Source organism: Canis lupus, chromosome 27 (genome assembly GCF_011100685.1).
Source record: "Canis lupus familiaris isolate Mischka breed German Shepherd chromosome 27, alternate assembly UU_Cfam_GSD_1.0, whole genome shotgun sequence".
NCBI classification, from domain to species: Eukaryota; Metazoa; Chordata; class Mammalia; order Carnivora; family Canidae; genus Canis; species Canis lupus.
In genome coordinates this window covers 25878800-25899466 of record NC_049248.1, presented here as the reverse complement: position 1 = coordinate 25899466, position 20667 = coordinate 25878800, and the positions used below count along the sequence as shown (strand labels likewise).

The window sequence follows — 20667 nt, the reverse complement described above, 5'->3', positions numbered from 1 at the left end:
ATCCAGGACAATTCTTGGTCTGGTTTTGTCTTTCAAGACCTTGACCTTTTTTGAGTACAGGCTAATTTTTTAGAACATCCTCCAGTTTGAGTTTGTCTGATGTTGCCTCATGATTAAGTCCACATTATGCATTTTTGGTGGGAATACCAAAAAGTGATATTATGCCCTTCTTAGGAGGCACTTGATATCTATTTGTCCCATTACTGGTGGTGATAACTTTGGATATTTGGTTAGTGGTGTATTCCAGGTTTCTCCATTGTAAAGTAATTATTTTCCCTTTAAGTATTTTTGGGTGAGACTCTGAATGTAAGTAGATAGTCCCTTTTTAAACTGTCACTTTGCTAGTTTTAGGATTCCATGATCTGTGCCTGAAACTTTCATTACTAGGTGATTGCCAAATGGCAATTTTCTAATTTCACCATCTTTTAAAAGTTATTAGTTGGCATTCTATTTTTTTTTTTTGGCATTCTATTTTAAGGAAGAGATTTCTCTTCTCCCCTATTTAGATAATAAATAATTTACATAAACCTATGGATTCTTAATTCTCTGGATTATAATCCATTACTATCATTATTTTCATGTTAAATTGTCCTCATATTCGGCCAATGAATGGCTGTGTGTATTTTGAAATAGAGCCAGTAATAGTTGCTGGTTGGATGAGGCAGTTGAAGAAAGTTGTAAAACAGGACTACCATTTTGGCCAGAGCAACTAGAGAACTAGAACTGCCATTCACTGAGGTGGGAAAGATTGTTGGAGAAGCAGGTTTGGGAGGACCTATCAGGAGTTCAGGTTTGGATATGTTAGTTTGAGAACTTTAGGAAGCATTGAGATGGACATGTTGAATTGTCAGTTGGTTATAAGTATGCTGGAATTCAGGGGAAAGGTTTGAGTTGGAGATTTCCTTGAAAGCCATGTGTTTGGCCATGGACTAGATGACCTTACTATGGAGTGAGGGTGTAGAAAAGGTCTAAGGATAGAGCCCTGGGCACTCTGGTATTTAGAGGTCCAAATAGCACTTTCCAGGAGTTTTACTCTAAAGAATAAAGTCTATCCATTGTGTTCAGGGACTAGGATTCCTTCTCCTTTGGTAGAGCTGTATCCCATCCAGTCTTCCACTGCCATGCTCAGGACCCTGGAGAGATACAGTGTAGGAAACCCAGGCAGATAAAGGTTCTATAGTTTTCACTGATCGACTTAATCTTTTCTGGGTTCCTCTATTCCCCTTCCCTTGAGCTCTCTGCACCAGAGCCCCTCTTAATCAGAAAGCTCTCCCATTCCTCTGGGTTTCAGGCTCTACATGTACTCCTGAGGGGAAGGGTAGCTCTGATCCTATACCTCCAACCTAGAGTTGACCTGTGCTAGTGATGTTGGTCCTATTGTTGCTTTCATTTTCAAGCTTGATGTGTATGAGGACATCTTTCCTGAGCTCAAGTAGGGAGAAGGTATCCACACTGCCTTTTAATTAAAACCTTGGCTTGTGTATCATAGCCTAGAGTGAGACTGTGATGATTAAAGACCACTCTACTTGGGCTATCTCCTATCCTCCCTGTCCATTCACCACGTTGCCTTCGTTTGTCCCCTAAAAGTGCCCATTTTGTCTCTTGTGTTGTTTCTAGAGTCTACTTCTTATGAAACCTTCTGCTGTCTGGTTTTACCTGTATCATTTTTTTTTCTGTCCTTTCCCAGTACTGTGATGGTGGATTCCATTTAGTTCCTCTCTGCTGTCTAATATCATGGAGGACTGTGTTAACAGTGCGTGTCAGTTTTTATTGGGTTGGAAGATCTTGATAACCCTGATGATTATACTTGCTGGAAACTGCTACTCGATTTTCACTTGAAAAAAACTATCCCAGCAATCTCTATGCTTGTGGTATAAAGATTAAATGATAGAACAGCAATCAACCACAGGTCTGAAATAAGCAGACTGTGGCCTCTTACCTTTTGTTTCATCTTTCTTTTGGGCTCTTTGTTCTCAGAAAAGCTGCTGTGTGGGTATGTATCATACCCTGCAAATTCTGGTCTTCTGGCTGTGTTTCTTATCTGGGTATAGGTCTTTCTGATATCTCCATCTGAGCACTCTTAAGTGTTTTATGTGTTTTAATCTGTGGTAGGTTTGTAACATTTTTCACATGAGATTGTATAGGCGTTTTGTTTTCTTTTTTAGTTCAGGGATTATTTTCTTATGTTTATCTCAAAGGAGTCATGATGGTGAATTTAGTGAGTATATTTTTCTCTTTTGTAAGCTGTATCTTTCAGTTCATGTTATTTATATTTAAGGTAGTGCCGAGTAAGGACCATGAGATTTGGAATTCTTTAGCATCATGAATTTATTGTGCTTTATTGTTAGTTATGCTACATTTTTTTCAGAAGCAGTATATGTAAGGAAGATGGGCAATAATTTGCTCATGTGTGACTTGCAGTGTAGTACATGTTTTTTTATTTTAATGTGAGTTTCAGTTAAAATCTTTTATGACGAAGAAGTTCAAAGAACCTTCATAAACTAATTGTTCAGCCTTAACAATTTGATTCATGGCCATGATTTTGTTTCAGCTCTAAACCCACCTGGGTCGCTGCCTCCCAGCCCTCCTCTGTTACTGAATTTTTTTAAAATAGCAAATCCCTGGCCATCATTTTCCTCACAAAGTTTTTGTGTGTGTGTGTGTCGGTATCTTAAAGATAAGTGCTGTTTCTAAAATCTATAGCCACAGTTTCACCAACACAAGTTTCAGTGAAAAATATTGAAGATAATTCCTTAATAGCATCAAATTAACAGCCAGTATTTACATTTTCCTAATCATCCCAATTGTTTTTCAGGTTTTTTTTTTTTTAATTTGAATCAAGTTTCAGATGAAGTCTATACATTGTATTTAGCTGATGTGTCTTTTAAGTCTCTTTTAATCCCTAGTTTTCACTCCCGTTGCCCTCCTTTTTTCTTACAGTTTGTGAAGAAACAGAACTATGTGTGTTCTAACACACAACACCCTAAGAATATGTCACAAGTAGTGCTGCATACCTCATTAGGAAGCATAGATTGTCTGGTTACTCTTTTTGTTATAGCAGTAGCATTGATATTCATTGCCCACATAAAATTTGTTAGGGGTGGCAAGGGTATTTCCAAAGTAGGTTTATAATGTATATATTTGTTATATATGTTATAAATTAAAATAACTACATAAATTATTGTCAGCTCACTTTGCTTTATTCATGAAGCTTTAAATACAAGGCATTAAATTGGATATATCATCCATTAAATTTTCATTCTTTTTAGGAAGAGTATCAACCAAAGTGTTCTTCACCCTTTTTGCCCTGCTTGGTCTCTTCATTTGTTTTTTTGGACACAGATTCTGGAAAACAGGTATTACTGATGTAGTTGCTATTTATGTGCCTTGTGGGTTGTTTTCTTTTTTGTTTAAATTCAGCTGGGGAATTTATGACTTTTAAGGAGATGAAGCAACTGTGTATCTCTAGCTATCTTCATGGATTTGTGACTGGGTTCTTTCAGTAAAGATTTTACTTAGTTGCTGTGCATTTTAACTTTTTCTCTTAAAGTTGGAATATAAACCCCTCTTATTAAGAGGGGAACAAAATTGGATTTATTTTAAGATTTTATTTATTTATTCATGAGAGACAACAGAGAGAGAAGCAGAAACATAGGCAGAGGGAGAAGCAGGCTCCCTGCAGGGAGCCTGATGCAGGACTCGATCCCAGGACTTGATCCTGGGACTCCAGGATCACGCCCTGAGCTGAAGGCAGATGCTCAACCAGTGAGCCACCCAGGTGCCCCACAAAATTGGGTTTGAGCAGCAAACTTCTTCAGTTGCTAGGTTGGCTAGCTGACTAAAAATAACAAAGGTTGGAAATCAGGACATCTGTGTAAGAATTTGTGGATTTTGATGATAGTAATTGACCATGGTTTCAAATAAATCAAGCTGCAGGGCTATGGTATACATAGATTGACGTGTCTTCTTAGCCCTGGGAGTTTCAGACTGCAAACAGGAACTCCATGGTCTTTCCAGTGAAACTCATTCAGGGAGTGGAATACAGTGATCCCCCTTACCCGCGGGGCATACTTTCCAAGTCCCTAAGTGGATGCCTGAAACTGCGGACAGTACTCGAACCCTATATAGTATATTTTGTCCTGTGCATACATGCCTATGATAAAGTTTTAATATATAAATTAGGCACAGTAAGAGATTAACAGTAACTCTTATAACCATAATAAAATAGAATAATTATGGCAATATGCTGTCATAAAAGTTCTATCAGTGTGGTCCTTCTCTCTGAAAATACTAGATTGCCTTGCACTTACCTATGCTGATGTGAGATGATAAAATGCCCATATGATGAGATGAAGGGAGGTGAATGATGTAGGTAGAAATTATGACATAGTGTTAAGGTACTGTTGACCTGCTTCTGGACTATGGGGTAACTGAAGCCATGAAAAAAGAAACTGTGGAGGGGGGGACTACTACATAAATTATGCTAACTGAATTGATATGAATTTTTGAGCTGCTTTTTATGTAACAATGTTTGCAATTACTAAAAAATTTTCCATATTTAGTTCATTAATAAGGAGTATAAGAACATAAGAAAATAGTCCTGATCTCAAACTCTTTAAACTTGCTTTAATAAATTATGAATTGTGGGGTGCCTTGGTGGCTTAGTTGGTTAAGCATCTGACCGTTGTTCTTAGCTCAGGTCTTAATCTCAAGGTCATGAGTTCAAGCCCTGCATTGTGCTCCACGCTAGACCTAGAGCCTACTTAAAAAAAAAAAATTGAAATATATAGCTCCTCCATTATTATATTTTTTTCTTGATTGAGTAGAAAATAGTGTGAAGAATGTTTACTTCCTCAAACTGTAGAATGATTCTGTAACAAAGAATTCAATTGCTAAGCTCTAGGCAAGGTCGCAAAGATACTACTAGGTATTTTAGTGGGTGAAGATAGTGATTAATTATTTATCCTAAACAGGAAATGATGAATTAAAGGAAAGTATAAAAGTCACTTTCTGCTTTGGAATAGTTTATTGTTCTTTGCCTTTTATTTTATTTTTGCTCGTGTAACAAATTGAAATTTAGCATTTAGTTTCAGATGAGACACAATGACAAAAGTATTCTGTTCTTGTTTTTAGTGGGAAGTATGAAGGTGTTAAAATGAGCTATGAGATTAAAAGATAACTTACCAATTGAAACTGACCTCTATGCAAGAAAGTATATCTAATAGTTAATACTTAAATATTGTATTCATTTAGTAATATTTACCCTTAATGACTTCTAACTTTTTCCTCCTCCAGGTATTTCTTTCCTCTGCATGTCCTAATATGTGTAAATTCTGAAAGCTTAAGCATATATTTTTAGGTTAGAAATTTAAATTGCACTGTGAAAAGAATACCTAACCATAGCTTGTATTTTTTTTTTTTCTGGTGGTTTGCTACTAGAATTATTTTTCATAGGTTTTATCTTCATGGGATTCTTCTTCTACATACTGATTACAAGACTGACACTTATTAAGTATGATGGTAAGTGAAAATAATACAGTTTGGGAAGAAAGGTGCTCATAATCCTCCTTTCTTTCTATAGTTTGATCAGTATTGTGTATGATAGATATCCTGTTATATGTGTAAATAATTGGCCACCTATACTTGAAACATCTTTTCTAGACTACTAATTTAGGCCTTCTCTTCTGTTTTTTTTTTTTTTTTTTTCCTTCTGGGTTTTTAATTTGCATGGTGAATTCCTTGATACTTAGGGAAATGAAGGGCCATGTTTTTTATAAACCTGTTTTCCAGCTATGTGGTACATTAAAGATAGGAGGTTTATAACAATCAAAATATCAAGATTTTCCTTACATTAAAACAAACGCAATCCATTCTTCCTTGTCATATCTAACAGAATGCTTGTTGCCCTTCTTCCTTAGCTCCGATTTATAGGTTGTGCCAAACCACACCTGTCCCTTGCCTGGGAGGTTTAGCTGACCTGCTAGCTTCCCTAGCTCTAAACAGCCCCTCCTACAGGAAGGCCTCTCCATGCTGGTTGCAGGGCACTGACCTACACAAACACTAAGGCTGGCTCTCATAATGGTACTGTGTGTCTAAAGCATGTGGGAGGAAAAGCTACCTCTGATCAGGTTCATCTTCTCCTTCTGTGCAGTCCGTCTGATTCTGACAGCCGTCACGGGAAGCGTTGGTGGGATTCTCTTGGTAGCTGCGTGGTGGCGATTTGGAATCCTCACGTTCTGCATGCTGTGTGTTGGATTAGTGCTGGGCTTTCTCATCTCCTCAGTGACGTTCTTCACTCCACTGGGTAGGAGAGGTGTCATGTTTTCTGTGTTCAGTCTTGGTTGAAAGACCTTATTTGGGCTCTCTAGGTACAAATACTGCCTCATCGGAGACTTGCGGGGCCTTGCCTGTAGAGTCTGGGAAATTTGTATTGGTGATGTAGCACTTTAGGCAGGGCCAGTACAAAGTGAATCTTAAGCAGAAGCTCAGTATATCCCACAGATAAACTTGGCACTGCTCTGATGGCAGCTGAATTGGGAACCTGGTGCTTTGTTCCTGGTTATCTTATACGCCAACTTTCCACTCACTGTCTGCCAAATCCTGGGTGTTCTAACATACCTACTTGTCATCCAGGGTGGTATTGCAGGGATGGTTCTGGGGATATTTTTTTAAGTCATTCAATTTCTATCAGTTTTTATTTTGTTTTTTAAAACAATAAATAAAAAATAAAATAAATAATATTTTATTTATTCATTCATGAGAGAGAGAGAGAGGCAGAGTCATAGGCAGAGACATAGGCAGAGGGAGAAGCAGGCTCCCTGTGGGGAGCCTGATGCGGGGCTCAATCCCAGGACCCTGGGATCAGGACCTGAGCCAAAGGCAGACACTCAACCACGAGCCACCCAGTTGCCCCTCTGTCAGTTTTTAGAATGTGGTTAACTTAAAAGTTAGTTTTCTTTTTCAGAGGAGGCAAAATTTTCCTTTTATCCTTCTAAGATTCTTTGGCTGGTCTAATAATTAAGTTGACATAAGACAAATTAACAAGAGCAAAACAAATTTAATTTTGTATGTATAGGAACCCCTTAAAAATATGAGACCCAAAGGCAGTCAGGCAGTCAAAGCTGCTTTGTCATCCTGAGCTAAGGTATGGGGTAGGTGCTTGGGGAGGGTAATTCACAAGAAAATAAGAAGAGCAGATATTTGGTAATTAGATATTTGCCCTGTCAGGCAGTTAAGTATTTCAGATAAAATAGTTATCACTGGTAATTGCTCTCTTTCTGGGCCAGCCTCCCTATGTAAATTCTTTTAGGCAGTTAAGGAAGCAATAAAAGTTTTTCCTGACTCTGCTAGGTCTTGACTGCCTTCAACTCAAAATAATCCACATGCTATAGTGACACATTTTGAAGTGGCATATTCTCCTCCCCTTCACTTTGTGGTTGTAAAATAACTTACATTTCCTGACTGTTATCAAAAATACAAAAAAAAAAACCACAGTATTTATATTCTAAGGTACTCTTTTAGGCTGCTTCCTTCCTGTGATCCTGTTTAGTTCTTCTATAATGTACATCAACATCAGATTAAAGTTGATGAAAACGTTAGATGTAAGAAGAGCTGTCTCTTGAAGCTGTCACTGAGAATGCATGATGGTGGTTTGCATTCAAAACCTAAAGGAAACCTAAAGGTTTTTACAGAGCATAGATGGCTCTCTGAAGATTTGTTTTCCCAAGACCACAAAGAATTGACAAGCTGTGTGTTTACTGACCATTCCAAGGCCCTTTGTTCTGATGTTAGCCAAACCTAAGTCAGGTTCATTCCTATGGGCCCCCTTGCAGGTAGTTTTTTATCTAGATAGTCTGATGCAAAGTAGCAATGTTTAGATTTGGCTAAAGGACAGATTTACGGGGACGTTTGTTGAAAATGCAGATTCAGGTCCCTACTCTAAAAATGCTAAATCAACTATTTAATGAGTTCCCTTCCCTTTTTTGTTGATGTTTGGAGGATGGAGGGATGACTGGTTAGAATTTTTTTTTTTTTAAAGATTTTATTTATTTATTCAAGAGAGAGAGAGAGAGAGGGAGGGAGGGAGGGAGAGAGAGAGGCAGGCAGAGGGAGAAGCAGGCTCCATGCAGGGAGCCTGATGTGGGACTTGATCCCAGGACTCCAGGATCACGCCCTGGGCCGAAGGCAGGCGCTAAACGGCTGAGCCACCCAGGGATCCCTGGTTAGAATTTTTAATAGTTGATGTGTTCACTTATAAACTGTTTCATTGCTGAAGGACAGTGTCTCCAGTGGGTGCAAAATTGTATTTAAGCGTTAAAATTTGAAAAATATTTGCTCACCTCTCAGGTCTAATTAAATTCCTACTGTTTCCATCTTATGATGTTACTAGCAAAGAGCTTTATTCTGAAAGGGTCAGTCTTCACATGCTTGCATCATAACAACCTTTTTTTTTAAAAAAAAAAAGCAAATTTTATTTATTTATTTGAGAGAGAGAGCTAGAGAGGGAGTGCACAAGCAGGAGGGAGAGGCAGAAGAGAAGGCTTCCTGCCTAGCAGGGAACCTGACTCAGAGCTTGATCCCAAAACCCCAGGATCATGACCTGAGCCAAAAGTAGATGCTTAACTGATTGAGCCACCTAGGCACCCCCACAGCAACTATTTTTAATCCCTAGATTCCTTTCCATTTTCTTTTTTTTTTTAAGCTACATGTGTATCTTGTGAGGGTTAATACAGTTAAACTACAGAATATAATCCATAAATTTACCTCGCTGCAACATGTTGTAGTTCACTTTCTGAGAATGTGGGGTCCCAAGGTCACCTCTTCTTACTATGGAACTCCCCCCTCTTTAGGGATTTATGGGTCTTAAGATAGAGGGCCACCTCCAAGTGGATTGAATGATGGTGCCAGTACTAGTATTAATTATCAGGCTTATATTCTTGCTATTTAAATTTATAAATAGGAGTTTTAATATAGTCTTCCCAGGTTACCTGCAGGTGTGCCACATTTTGGAGAAGAGTTTAGTAGAAGCGCAGGTGAGTGATTAGCTCCTGTCTTTTCTGATGCATGAGGAATCACCTCTTCCAGAATGCAGTGGCTGGGCAGGAAATGCATTGATGGTAAAAATCTAGTAAATGGATATTGCTGCTCATACTGGGTAGGAGTTCATATAGTTAGCTCTGAATGCCATTTACCTGCACTTTTTACTTTGCAGTATAAAATCAGAGTGATAGAAACATAGAGCAAGAAAGGATGATTTGGAGCTTTGACATCAAGTAGTTCAGTCTTCTCATTTTATGGGTTAGGAAACTGAGGCACAGCATCACAGCTAGTGAAGAGAAGAGCTTGGACTATTTTAGCGTCTTCTAAGTTTTCCTGGGAATAAATGCAGAGCATTTACCTGCTTGATTTACCTCCCACCCCTAACCCTTCTAAGACACATCCTTCAAAGGGGATTTTATTGGCAGGTAAATGAAAAAAGTCAGAATTCATTTCTAATTGCCAGCCTATTCTCTGGTTGTTATAATAAACCTTCGCTGTATGTCTGTGTTCAGATGTTGAGAAAATAAAATTGACCTTGGTAAACTTACCGTTACTGACTCTTGCTTGCTTTTTGCTTTTTCAGGAAACCTAAAGGTTTTTCATGATGATGGTGTGTTCTGGGTGACCTTCTCTTGTATAGCTGTTCTCATTCCAGTAGTTTTCATGGGCTGCCTAAGAATAGTAAGTGTTTCATCGAATGAGATTTATTCATTCTATTGTCCCAGGTCCTCAGTTCTTCACTTACTGCCTCATTGTGCATGTTTTATTTACCAGGGAGAGCTATGGGATAATCTTTAGGAGATGATTAATTTTAAGTAGCCTTGTTTCTGTGAAAGCAAGAGAAGTTGTGATTACAATTATCACAGTGTTTTTTTTTTCATCAAGTGGGGCAGGTCACCACTAACAGTGTGCTTTGAAGTGTGGGAGCAGAGGTTGGGCTCACTGTAAATGCACAACCTGATGGGTCATTAGTTTCAGCGGTCTCTCCAGAGGAAGTGTTCTTCATCTAATTAGACTTTGTTATTGAAGTTCTTTCATAGAGAAGACATTTCCTATGACTAGGGTAAACTGTGTTTTAAGAATTCCCTATGGGTCTAGAAGGTGGTTTTCGTTTAACCTTCCAGGTAACCTTTATTCAGCTCTGACACTTGTTCCATTTCATGGGTACTGAGGGAACAGAAGTGATTCCCTGTGATTGAGGCCAATGAGGAGGGTTAGAAACTATTCCTCATTCTACCAGTGGCAATGTCTAAACGCTTGTACTCTTCCACAGCTAAACATACTGACTTGTGGATTCATTGGCTCCTACTCCGTGGTCTTGGCCTTTGACAGTTACTTGTACACAAGCCTTTCTTACATCACTTTGAATGTACTCAAGAGAGCACTCAACGTGGATTTCCACAGAGCTTTCACAAATGTGCCTTTTCAAACCAATGGTAAGACTAAATCCAAGAACTAGAGTGATACTCAGGTAGCGCCACCTGTGCTAACAAGAGCACTTGGTAACTAGATTGAAAGGTTAATTGGACAAAAGGAGGAAACTCAGTCTAAACAGATGCTATTAGAACCTTCTGTTAATGATAGCTTATCATAGGAACAAAGAATTTAAATTTGTAAGGTGGTTCAAGTTCATACTTCTAAAAATCTGCTAAATGAACTTTGTTAAGAAATTTTGTTTTGTTTTGTTTTGTTTTGTTGTTGTTGTTAAGAAATTTCTCAACCAGATTTATACTTAGGTTACCTGGTCAATTCCCAGTGGCGAGAAAAATCCTGGGAACAAAGCTGCTTGGTTGGGGCGGGATGAAGGATGAGAATGACAGCCTGATTTTTTAAAGTTATTGCCTTGTTTCCCTCCTTTAAAGAAGCATATAATTTGCTACTTGAAAGTGAAAAAGTGATTTTCGATCAGTGTTATTATTTCTGTAATTTTAAGATTCTACCCATTAAAGGTTCTCCATTAACTTTTTTTTTTCTTTAAAGATTTTATTTATTTATTCATGAGAATACACAGGAGGGAGAGAGAGAGAGAGACAGACAGACAGAGGGAGAAGCAGGCTCCATGCAAGGAGCCTGATGCAGGACTCAATCCCGGGACTCCAGGATCACACCCTGGGTTGAAAGCGGTGCTAAACCGCTGAGCCACCTGGGCTGCCCCCCTGCCCCCCACCGTTAACTTTTGAAGAAAAAAAAAAAAGTGACGGAATGTTCACAAGTGTAGGATGTATTGGTTTCAGAAATGTTAAAATATGGCAGATGGAAAAGCATTCCTTGGAATTGAGGATATATAGGCACAGTCATGATTGCTGTGAATATTTAAGGACAAATCTTTCCCTCTACCATCCTGAGCCTGCCCTTGTTGGATGAGATTGATGGTAGAGACCTTGAAATCCATGTATTTTGGAAGTTTTACATACAACACAGTATTTTGTCAAGCCTTTAATAGAAGCTCAGTTGCAGTTTGTTGAATCTTTTCATGCATTTCTGTATCCACTCTGAGTGACAGGGCGTGGCACCCCATATTGAGTGGAATGGGAAGAGAGCAAGGTGGCATTTAATGTTCCAAGATGTGTTTGTGAGGTATATCTAGAGGACTGCTTTCTCCCCACCCCACCTCCCAAAAAAACACAACAAACAACTACTCCTACAGGCACTGCTCATAAAATATTGGGATTCCAAGGATCCAAACAACTGATTCCTTTACAGCCTCTCTGGACTTTTAAAGGGCTATCATAGAAAATTCCTATTTTAAAATTTAAGACTGTAGCTTCCTTATTCAAGTTCCTTGGTTTGTAAGTGAAGAACTCACCAGAAAGTCTAATATTGCCAAGAAAGAATGACAGATTTAAACTCTGGAAGGCTGTATTCGAGCTATGTTAGGTTTTAAATTACAAGAGTTCAAACTGCTTTTCTGCTGTTTTGTTTTTTTTTTTAGACTTTATTATCCTGGCAGTATGGGGGATGCTTGCTGTAAGTGGAATTACATTACAGATTCGAAGAGAAAGAGGGCGACCGTTTTTTCCTCCTCACCCATACAAGTTATGGAAGCGAGAGAGGGAGCGCAGGGTAACGAACATTCTGGACCCTAGCTACCACATCCCTCCATTGAAAGAGAGGCTGTATGGCCGACTAACCCAGATCAAAGAATTCTTCCAGAAGGAACAGCCAGCTGGAGAGAGAACACCCCTGCTTCTGTAGATGCCAAAGGGCTTAGTCAGTGTAACCTTGAAGTACAACTCAAGCATCACCTCAGCTTTGGTGTGTATGACCAGTCTGCTTCAGCCATCTGCAGTTCAAGTCTGAGAAGAAAACAGGCTTATTTATCTATCTGTGCTTTTGCACAATATTGTGGTGTCCTTATTGATATATTATCAGAAGGTTACCCTTCTTTTGTTTTTTTTTAATTGTGGTAAAATGCACATTTACTGTATGAATCAAAGTGTATAGTTCATTAGGCACTTTGTTTTTGCCTTTTATTGCATAAAATGCTAATTTAAATATTAAATTATGTCAGTTATTTGAAAATAGGTCAACTTATATAGATAATAAAACTTTGATATGGACATAATGGCCTCATTTTTTTTCCTTTAAAGGCCTTTTAAAATAGTGTTGACATCTGATTTCTAATTTAAAGTGCATTAGAATTGTTTCTTAGGAAACCAGTTGGCTCCTTTTGAAATTCGAATTTCATAGTTCTGCTAAATTGGTTGTTATTAGCATTGATGTAAAACACAGATTCAAAAATTTTCTCTTTTGTATAAAGACTTTGTACCATCTGTGTTTTAGTGTCGAGGAGGGAGTCAAAAAGGAATTAGGTATTTAAAGGAACTGCTTTGAATTGGGAACTTGGATTCTGTACGAAGAGGCCCTTCAGTTTTGACCCTTTCACCCCACAAGCAAGCACCTGGATGCCCTGGGCTACATACCTACTCCTCTTGGCCTTTTCTCTTCATTGTAAGAGACATTGCCTCTGGTTCTGCCTCTGGATTGTAAGCTGGTGATTCTGACATGCCTGAGTCATAGTGAGATGAGTTGTGGTGGTTGCATTTACATTTATGAGTTGACCACTATTTAAATGATGCTGCTTTTAAGAGGTTTTTTTTTTTTTTCAAAGTACAAGTTTTTGAAGCTTCAGGTAACTGAAAAATTTTCAGCTTTTGCATTTAAAGGTGTTTTGGAAAGGCTGAAACAAAGTGCAAACACACAAGACTAAATCGTTGCTTTGGAAAATCACATACAGGTGTTTACTGTTCTGTAATCCTGTTTATATGACTTTAGTGATACTTAAACTTGAAAAAAAAATTTTAAATCCTTGTAGGGATTCTGGCCTCTGCCAAATCTTTGTATATTCTAACAAAGTTACATGAAATGTTTGTTATTTTCTATACCATCAAAATGGACTGCTACTGAAGAATGTAAAGACAGAGCTTACTTTTTTGGAGGCTTGAGACAAATTGTTTAAAATTTTTCATGATTTGAGTAATAAAAAGTCAGTTTGTATAATTTTTTAATAATAAATACCTATTTTGAAAAAAATGCTAAAAAATCTATTATTAAATTTTTATGAAATTTTTTTTACCCACTGTATTTGTACCACAGCAACAAAAACATGATAGAAGTTTCATGTATGAAATTACTTAATATGGAGAATTAAATCTTTATTTTAAACATTCAGTTTAAGCCTAAATAAATAATAGGAAATGAAGGAAATCTGAGGCAGTGTTAAAAAATATCCCTTGTTGGAAGGAAAGCTGATGTCTTTTGAGGATTAATTTGTGTTGGTGTCCTTAGCACTTTAGGTTTGTCCAATTGAAGGTAGTAGTAGTATTCCCAGAAACTAGTTATACTATTCCTTAAATGTTTTAGTTTTGATTAACTTGTTATAAGTTAGCTACCAGATTGCCAAACCACAGTTCTGTAGAAGGTTGGGATAGAAAATTGATTCTTCGAAGGAAATTACTAGACTATTAGGCCACGTACAGACCTTAAAGATCATGTTATCTGACCCCTTATTTTCTATCAGGAAATTCTTGACCAAGGAATCAATTATATGAAGCCACTATTATCAATAATAGTGCCCAAATCAAAATTTGGGATAACTGACTTCCCATCCAAACGTGCTTTACACTGTATCATAATGAAAATGTAAATCATGGATTATTTTCAATTTTCTTCTGCTGGTGAATTGGTGACAATACAGTGAGAAGGCAGCCTTCTGCAAGCAGAGGAGAGGCCTCAGTGGAAACCAACCTTGATCTTGGACTTCCAGCTTCCAGAATGTGAGAAAATAAATTTCCGTTGTTTAAGCCACCCTATGTGTGGTATTTTATGGCAGCCCTAGCAAACTAATACCCTTTATAAGTCATTTTAATCTGATTGTTGACTGAAAGACCTCTGGGCATTCTGGCCCCGCTATAAAATGAGGGGCTCAAGCTAGTGGTAACTTGGGCCAACCCAGGGACTATCATATAATCATTACACTGGGCAGGTTCGCAGGTCTAGATCAGGCTATATTGGCATGAGGCAAAAAAAAAAAAAAAAAAAAAGGAACAGAAAACCCCACCTACAATGATAATAGTTTTTACTTGGATCTCACCTTTACTCATTACATAAATATGTATAAAGTTCCTGAGTGCCAGGCCTTGCCTTGGGTACTAGGAAGCTGGCAAAATATACTGCTTCAGGGTATAGAGTGTGAGAAGAGATACTAGAGTAGTTCACACACAGGACATACAATATGCAGTGGAATTTAAAATGGACTAGGGAAAAACAAAAAACAAACAAACAAAAAAAAAAACAAAAAAATGGACTAGGGGGTAAAATCTGGGATGTCAGGGAAGAATTCCTTGAAATGACATTTCAGCTGACACGGAAGAGGAGTAGGAGTAACCAAACCACAAGGAGGCTGACTGCATTCCACGTAGTAGGGTTAAAAGCATAAAGAAAAGCTTTGAGGCCTTCCCTGCTCTATGAAGAGCCCTCAGTGGAGTCTCTTCTCACCTGTGTGCCCTGCCAGTCCTTGCAGCCCTTCACTTTGGTGTTTGGTGGGGTCAGCGCTCCCGTTCTCAGCTTTTCCCATTTTGACCCAGAAAGGATGTCGTTTTTTTAAAATTAAGTTATAATTGACACACAATACTATGTAAGTTTAAGATGTCTGGTCTTGATTGGATTCTTTTATATATTACAAAATGATTACCACCATAGAGTTAGCTACTGCCTTCTGTCATGTCACATAATTATCATTCTCTTTGTGAAAATGAGATCTACTCCAGTTTTGACTATAATCTGCCATTCTACTTTCTGTTACTAGGAATCAGGCTTTTTTAGGTTCCACATATAAGTGGTATCATCATCCAGTGTTTGCCTTTTTCTGACTTCCCTCACTTGCCATAATGCCCTCAAGGTCCATCCATGTGGTTGGAAGATGGCAGGATTTCTTTCTTTTTCACAGGCTCAATAATACTGTTATATAAATGGTATATATACCAATGTATTCAACTATATATATAACTATGTAACTATAAATATAACTATAAATACAACTATATATATAACTAACTATATAACTATATAAAATATGCACCACATCTTTATCTGTTCATCCACTGATGGACACTTAGGATGTTTCCCTGTCTTGGCTATTGTGAATAATGCTGCAGTAAACATGGGAATTAGCCATTTTTTTCAAAAGATCTTTTCATTTCCTTTGGATATATATACCCAGAACTGGGATTGCTGGAGTATGGTAGTTCTATTTTTATTGTCCATCTTTCCTCGTTAAATTTTATCTATACGACAAAACTGCACAGAGCATACCTTGCCTTTTTATTTACCTTTCTTTTTCATTTCCTCCCCAGCCCCTAGAATTTAGCAGTTGTTCCCTGGCAGGTGAGTCAGAACTCTTGAGTGATCCACAAGCTATGGTCCTCAAATTCTTTTCCTTCTGTTCCAGAGTCCTATCGTATACCTCTATAGGAGCATACCTGCCTCCACTGCCCCCAGGGTGAATTCCTCCTTTGGAAGGAGGTTACAGGATGGCTACAATTACCTTTTTATTTTGAAGTTCTTAAGGACTAGAAAAGGCTTAGTCATCTGAGGCTCATGGCTCCTCCTGCTAATGGATTCTCTATTGTCCAGATTGGCATGCATGTTCTCTGGCCTGCCTGAACTTGTGGTGGGCACATTGGGCAGGGCATGGGAGCTTTAAGGAAGGCAGTAGAAGATCAAAAATGATGCAGATGGACGGAGTAGTTGAGACATATTAAGTGTTTAGCCTTTGCTTCCCAGTTCTCCAGCGTTTTCAGCAATTGAACTGAACCACAACACCTTTTTTTTCTTTTTCAAAGATTTTATTTTAGAGAGTGTGAGCAAGGTGAGGGGCAGAGGGAGAATCCCAAGCTGACTCCCCAATGAGCGCTAAGCCTGACGTGGAATTCGATCTCACGACCCTGAGATCATGACTTGAGCTGAAATGAAGAGTCAGAAACTTAACTGACTGAGCTGCCCAGGTGCCCCAACACCTTTTTAAAACTACCTGCCTCATTTGGAGCAGGAGACCATCCATATATCAAAGTTGCTTAAAACTGCAATATATGTATTGCTAGGGCTTGGCCTAGGGTTCTAGAGGACTACTTCCATGGACAGAATTAAAGGCTTTTCTCTGAAAAAAATCTCTCCTCTTGCTTATTAATGCCTGAAGGTTTTTCAACAGACAGTCTTCCATTTTTGTACCCATATACTATCTGCTGGACTACTCTAGAGAGAGAAGACACGCATATTACACTTCAAGACACATTTAAATCTCTTGGGCTTCAGAAGATTGAGGATGAGAAAAAGAAAAAGCAGTTTAAAAAAAAACAAAAACAAAGCCCAGACAAATGTAGCACAGAAGTTGATACAAGCGAGGATCTGAAAGAGAAACAACCAGAAGATAATGAGCAAGGGTCAGGGTGGACTCCTGTGCTTGTCAGGAGGCAGCTTGCCATCGGTGTTAATGAAGTGACCAGAGCTCTGGAAAGGAATGGGCTGCTGCTGGTCCTCGTGTGTAAGTCGGCCAAGCCTGCCATCATCACCTCACATCTGATTCAGTTGAGCTCGAGCAGATCAGTGCCTGCCTGTCAGGTTCCCCGTCTCGCACCGGTCATTGGCTTAAAATGTGTCCTGGCCTTGGGGTTCAGAAAGGACACCACAGCTCTTTTGTTGAGGAGGTAAAAGCCATAATTCCCCAAGTACTCAGTTTACATATACCATGGCTACATGGGCAGCCTGAAGAGGCCTGGGAAAATGTAGACACTGAATCTCCGGAAAGCCAGGAAAAGGAGATTTTAGAGACTTCCTTTGAAAACCTCTAAACATAAAAAGAAGTTTGTGGAAGGTCAGCAGGCTGTAGTGTTACAACCCCTGAAAATAAAGAAAGTGATTCCAAACCCCAGTAAGATAAGGAAACCACCAAAAAGTAAAAAACCTACTTCAAAGTAATCTCCTATAAACTTGTAGTTTCCTACAGCTGTAAAAAGACACTCTGTAAAGAAGCCTTAAAACAAATAAAATGTGTTATTTTTACACACACAAAAAAAAAGAAAAGTAGAGCTACTTTTCTTCCAAACCAGCTCTCTCCTTGAATTCCTTCAATGATACATACCAGGGATACTCTACTGAATATTTTACTGAATGATGTTTTTAACGTCTTGTATTCTATTGGTCTATAGTCTGCATGACTAGGAATAAAATCCTTACAAAGTTTTTTTTTTTTAAATATTTTATTTATTTATTCATGAGAGACACAGAGAGAGAGGCAGAGACACGGGCAGAGAGAGAAGCAGGCTCCATGCAGGGAGCCCGACATGGGACTCGATCCTGGGTCTCCAGGATCGTGCCCTGGGCTGGAGGCGGTGCTAAACCGCTGAGCTACCAGGGCTGCCCCCTTACAAAGTTTTAATTTAAATTCCAGTTAGAGATAGGTCTTAAAATGAATATATTCTAGAAGTTTAATATTTGAGGAATTCATTCACTTGATCTCACATCAACTTTGATTAATAGCACTGAGTGACCGGACCACTGAGTGGTGCTGAAATTTGAGATGTCCCTGGTAAATCCTTGGCATTTTCAAGTAGCCAAGGACTAGCCGAATTCATCTTGAATTGTATATATAGACCTAAGCAATGTGCTGAGGTTTTGGATTATGGACGGTGACAGGGACAAGTTCTTGAAACACTAATTCTAACCAGCTTTCTTCTTTTTTAGTTTTACAGAAAGCCCAAATGTAGCCTTCCTAAGCAGTATCTGATACTCAAGAAGTATGTATGTGTGTATACACACATACATCCTGTGTTTCAAGATTAGAATTTTTTTAGCTAATATCAATATAGCGAATTTTCTGAAGGTTTTTTAAAAATTTTATTTGACAGAGCAGGGATGGGGGGAGGGGAGAAAGCACAAGCAGGGGAGTGGGGGGGGACAGTAGAGGGAGAGGGAGAAGCATGCTCCCTGTAGAGCACGGAGCCCAATATGGGTCTCTATCCTGGGACGCTGGGATCATGACCTGAGCTGAAGGCAGACAGACGTTCAACTAACAGCCACCCAGGTACCCCTGAAGGCTTTAGTTATTCCGAAGCAGTAGGTTTATGTTCTTTCCTTTATGTAGATTTATTCCTCTTTTCCTCATATGGAAATAAAAACTTGCAAAGGATACCACAAGGTGTATCTGAGATTCCAAATGTGTGTATATGTTTAAAAAACATTTATAGAAAAAAAGTTTATAGATTAAGTTTTTCTGATTCACGAGAAACTTGTAATTACCTCTGGGAAGACATAGGTTGTAGGAAGAGACAGACGGACTTTGAACTGTAATATTTTCTGTATGTTGGATTTTTATGGTATACATTTATTTTTCCTTTATGTAGAAGATAAATTATAACAAAAAGAAACATAAGCTAACAAATTTCTGATGATTTATACACCAGAAATAGGTACACTACATAAGATATGTACACAGATGTTTAAGGAAGCATTTTTTTAATAATAAAAATTGCAGTCTGAATATCAGGAGAAAAAGTTGAATAAGTTATGATATATCTATATTAACAAAGTTTCTGTTGCCAGCAAGCCACAATTTTTTGTAACTTACTGGCTAGTTTATGTAAAACAACAGAATTAGTTGGAAGTATACAGATATTATTTGCTTCTGGACATTTCCCCCCTATGCATTTGATTTTTACATAGTTGTAATTATATGTGCAATTCAGTATTAAGGTTTTTATCATGCAAATTTAGGTACTTTTTGTCCCCATTGCTAGAGTCTTTAAGCCATATGTACTATGTAGATAGATAGTAAATTAATAATCTAGACATAAACTATTTCCCTATTGTATGATATTTAGGTTGAATATAATTGTATAATTGGATCACTGTAGTACCTGTCATAATGTGGCTTTAACCAGGGGAAGCAGTGTAGGTGGTGAGAAATGGTAGATTCTGATATATTTAGAAGGGAAGGTCAGTAGAATTTGCTGGTGAATTGGGTGTATGATAAAAGAGGAAGTGACGTCAAACTACCATCTTTTGGCCTTTGTGGCCGAAAAGATGGAGTTGTCATCAGATGAGATGGGGAGGAATATGGAGGCTGGAGAGTAAATTGCTTTGAGCATGTGGAGTCTGAGATTTCTCTTTGATAGTGACAGTTGAAAGAGTCCAGGGTTAAGGAGAGGTTTTAATGAGAGCTGTAAATTTGGGAGTCTTTTGCATTACAGGTGGTATTTAAAGTCATGAGACTGGATGAGATCACCAAGGATGTGAGTAGGAGTAAGGACTGAGCCCGAGGGCTCCCTAATTTTAAGTCAGAAAAAAGAACAAAAGCAGCCACTGAAGTAAAAAGAGTGCCCCTTCAAATTCAAATGAGAAATTATTTTTCATTGATGTTTTTCACTGAAAAATTAACTCCTATTTTACTCTGACTGTAAAAATTTGAGGTAATGGATACGATCTTCTAATCATTAAGGCAGTTTAGAAATACTCTTTAAAGGTGACTTTATCTGTGAGGTTGTATATAATCAGTTTTTTAGAATTGTATTTCCTATATAAAAAAAAAGTATAAAAAAATAAAAAATAAATAAAAAGTATAGAGGACAGATGATAAATATCTGTTTTCTAGGGCTGCCATAACAAGTTACCATAGGCTGGGTGGCTTAGCAGAAATTTATTCTCTCATAGTTCTAAAAAAATCAAGAAGGCAGGGTTTGGTTTAAAAATTTTATTTGACAGAGCGGGATGGGCGGGGGGGGGGGGGAGAGAGCCAGAAAGCACAAGGAGGGGGAAATCAAGCAGGGTTGGCCCCTTCTGGAGGCTCTGAGGGGTAGCATTTCATACCCTTCTCCTAGTTTCTGGTGGCACCTCAGGGCCCTGAGGCATGCATTAACTCTCTGCTTCTGTCTTCACAGGGCTTTCTCCTTGTGCCTCTGTTTCAAAATTCCTTCTCTCCTGTAAGGACACTAGTCATTGGATATAGGGCCCATCCTAAATCCAGGATGATCTCATCCAAAGGTCCCTACCCCTGTCAAGACTTAAAATGTGGTCACATTCACAGGTATAGGAGGTTAGAACCTGGACATACCTTTGCGGGGAAACGCTTAAACC

The 20667-nt window shown here is 38.4% G+C and overlaps 2 protein-coding genes across 2 annotated transcripts in view; both read left to right on the top strand.

Moving 5' to 3' along the window:
- Window positions 1-13704, top strand: part of TM7SF3 (transmembrane 7 superfamily member 3) — a 37757-nt gene extending 24053 nt beyond the window's left edge. Inside the window, 6 exon segments of the mRNA XM_038577124.1 lie at window positions 3270-3356; window positions 5440-5520; window positions 6152-6304; window positions 9623-9720; window positions 10313-10475; window positions 11972-13704. Of these exon segments, the coding sequence (XP_038433052.1) occupies window positions 3270-3356; window positions 5440-5520; window positions 6152-6304; window positions 9623-9720; window positions 10313-10475; window positions 11972-12234 (845 nt within the window). The 3' untranslated portion in view covers window positions 12235-13704.
- Window positions 13705-16453: 2749 nt separating this feature from the next.
- LOC100684788 (ribonuclease P protein subunit p38-like) lies at window positions 16454-17598 on the top strand. Its single transcript, XM_038576158.1, is given in 3 exon segments — window positions 16454-17229; window positions 17232-17380; window positions 17382-17598. Coding segments are annotated over 3 exon segments (786 nt in total). The 5' UTR covers window positions 16454-16725; the 3' UTR covers window positions 17515-17598.
- Window positions 17599-20667: the final 3069 nt, after the last annotated feature.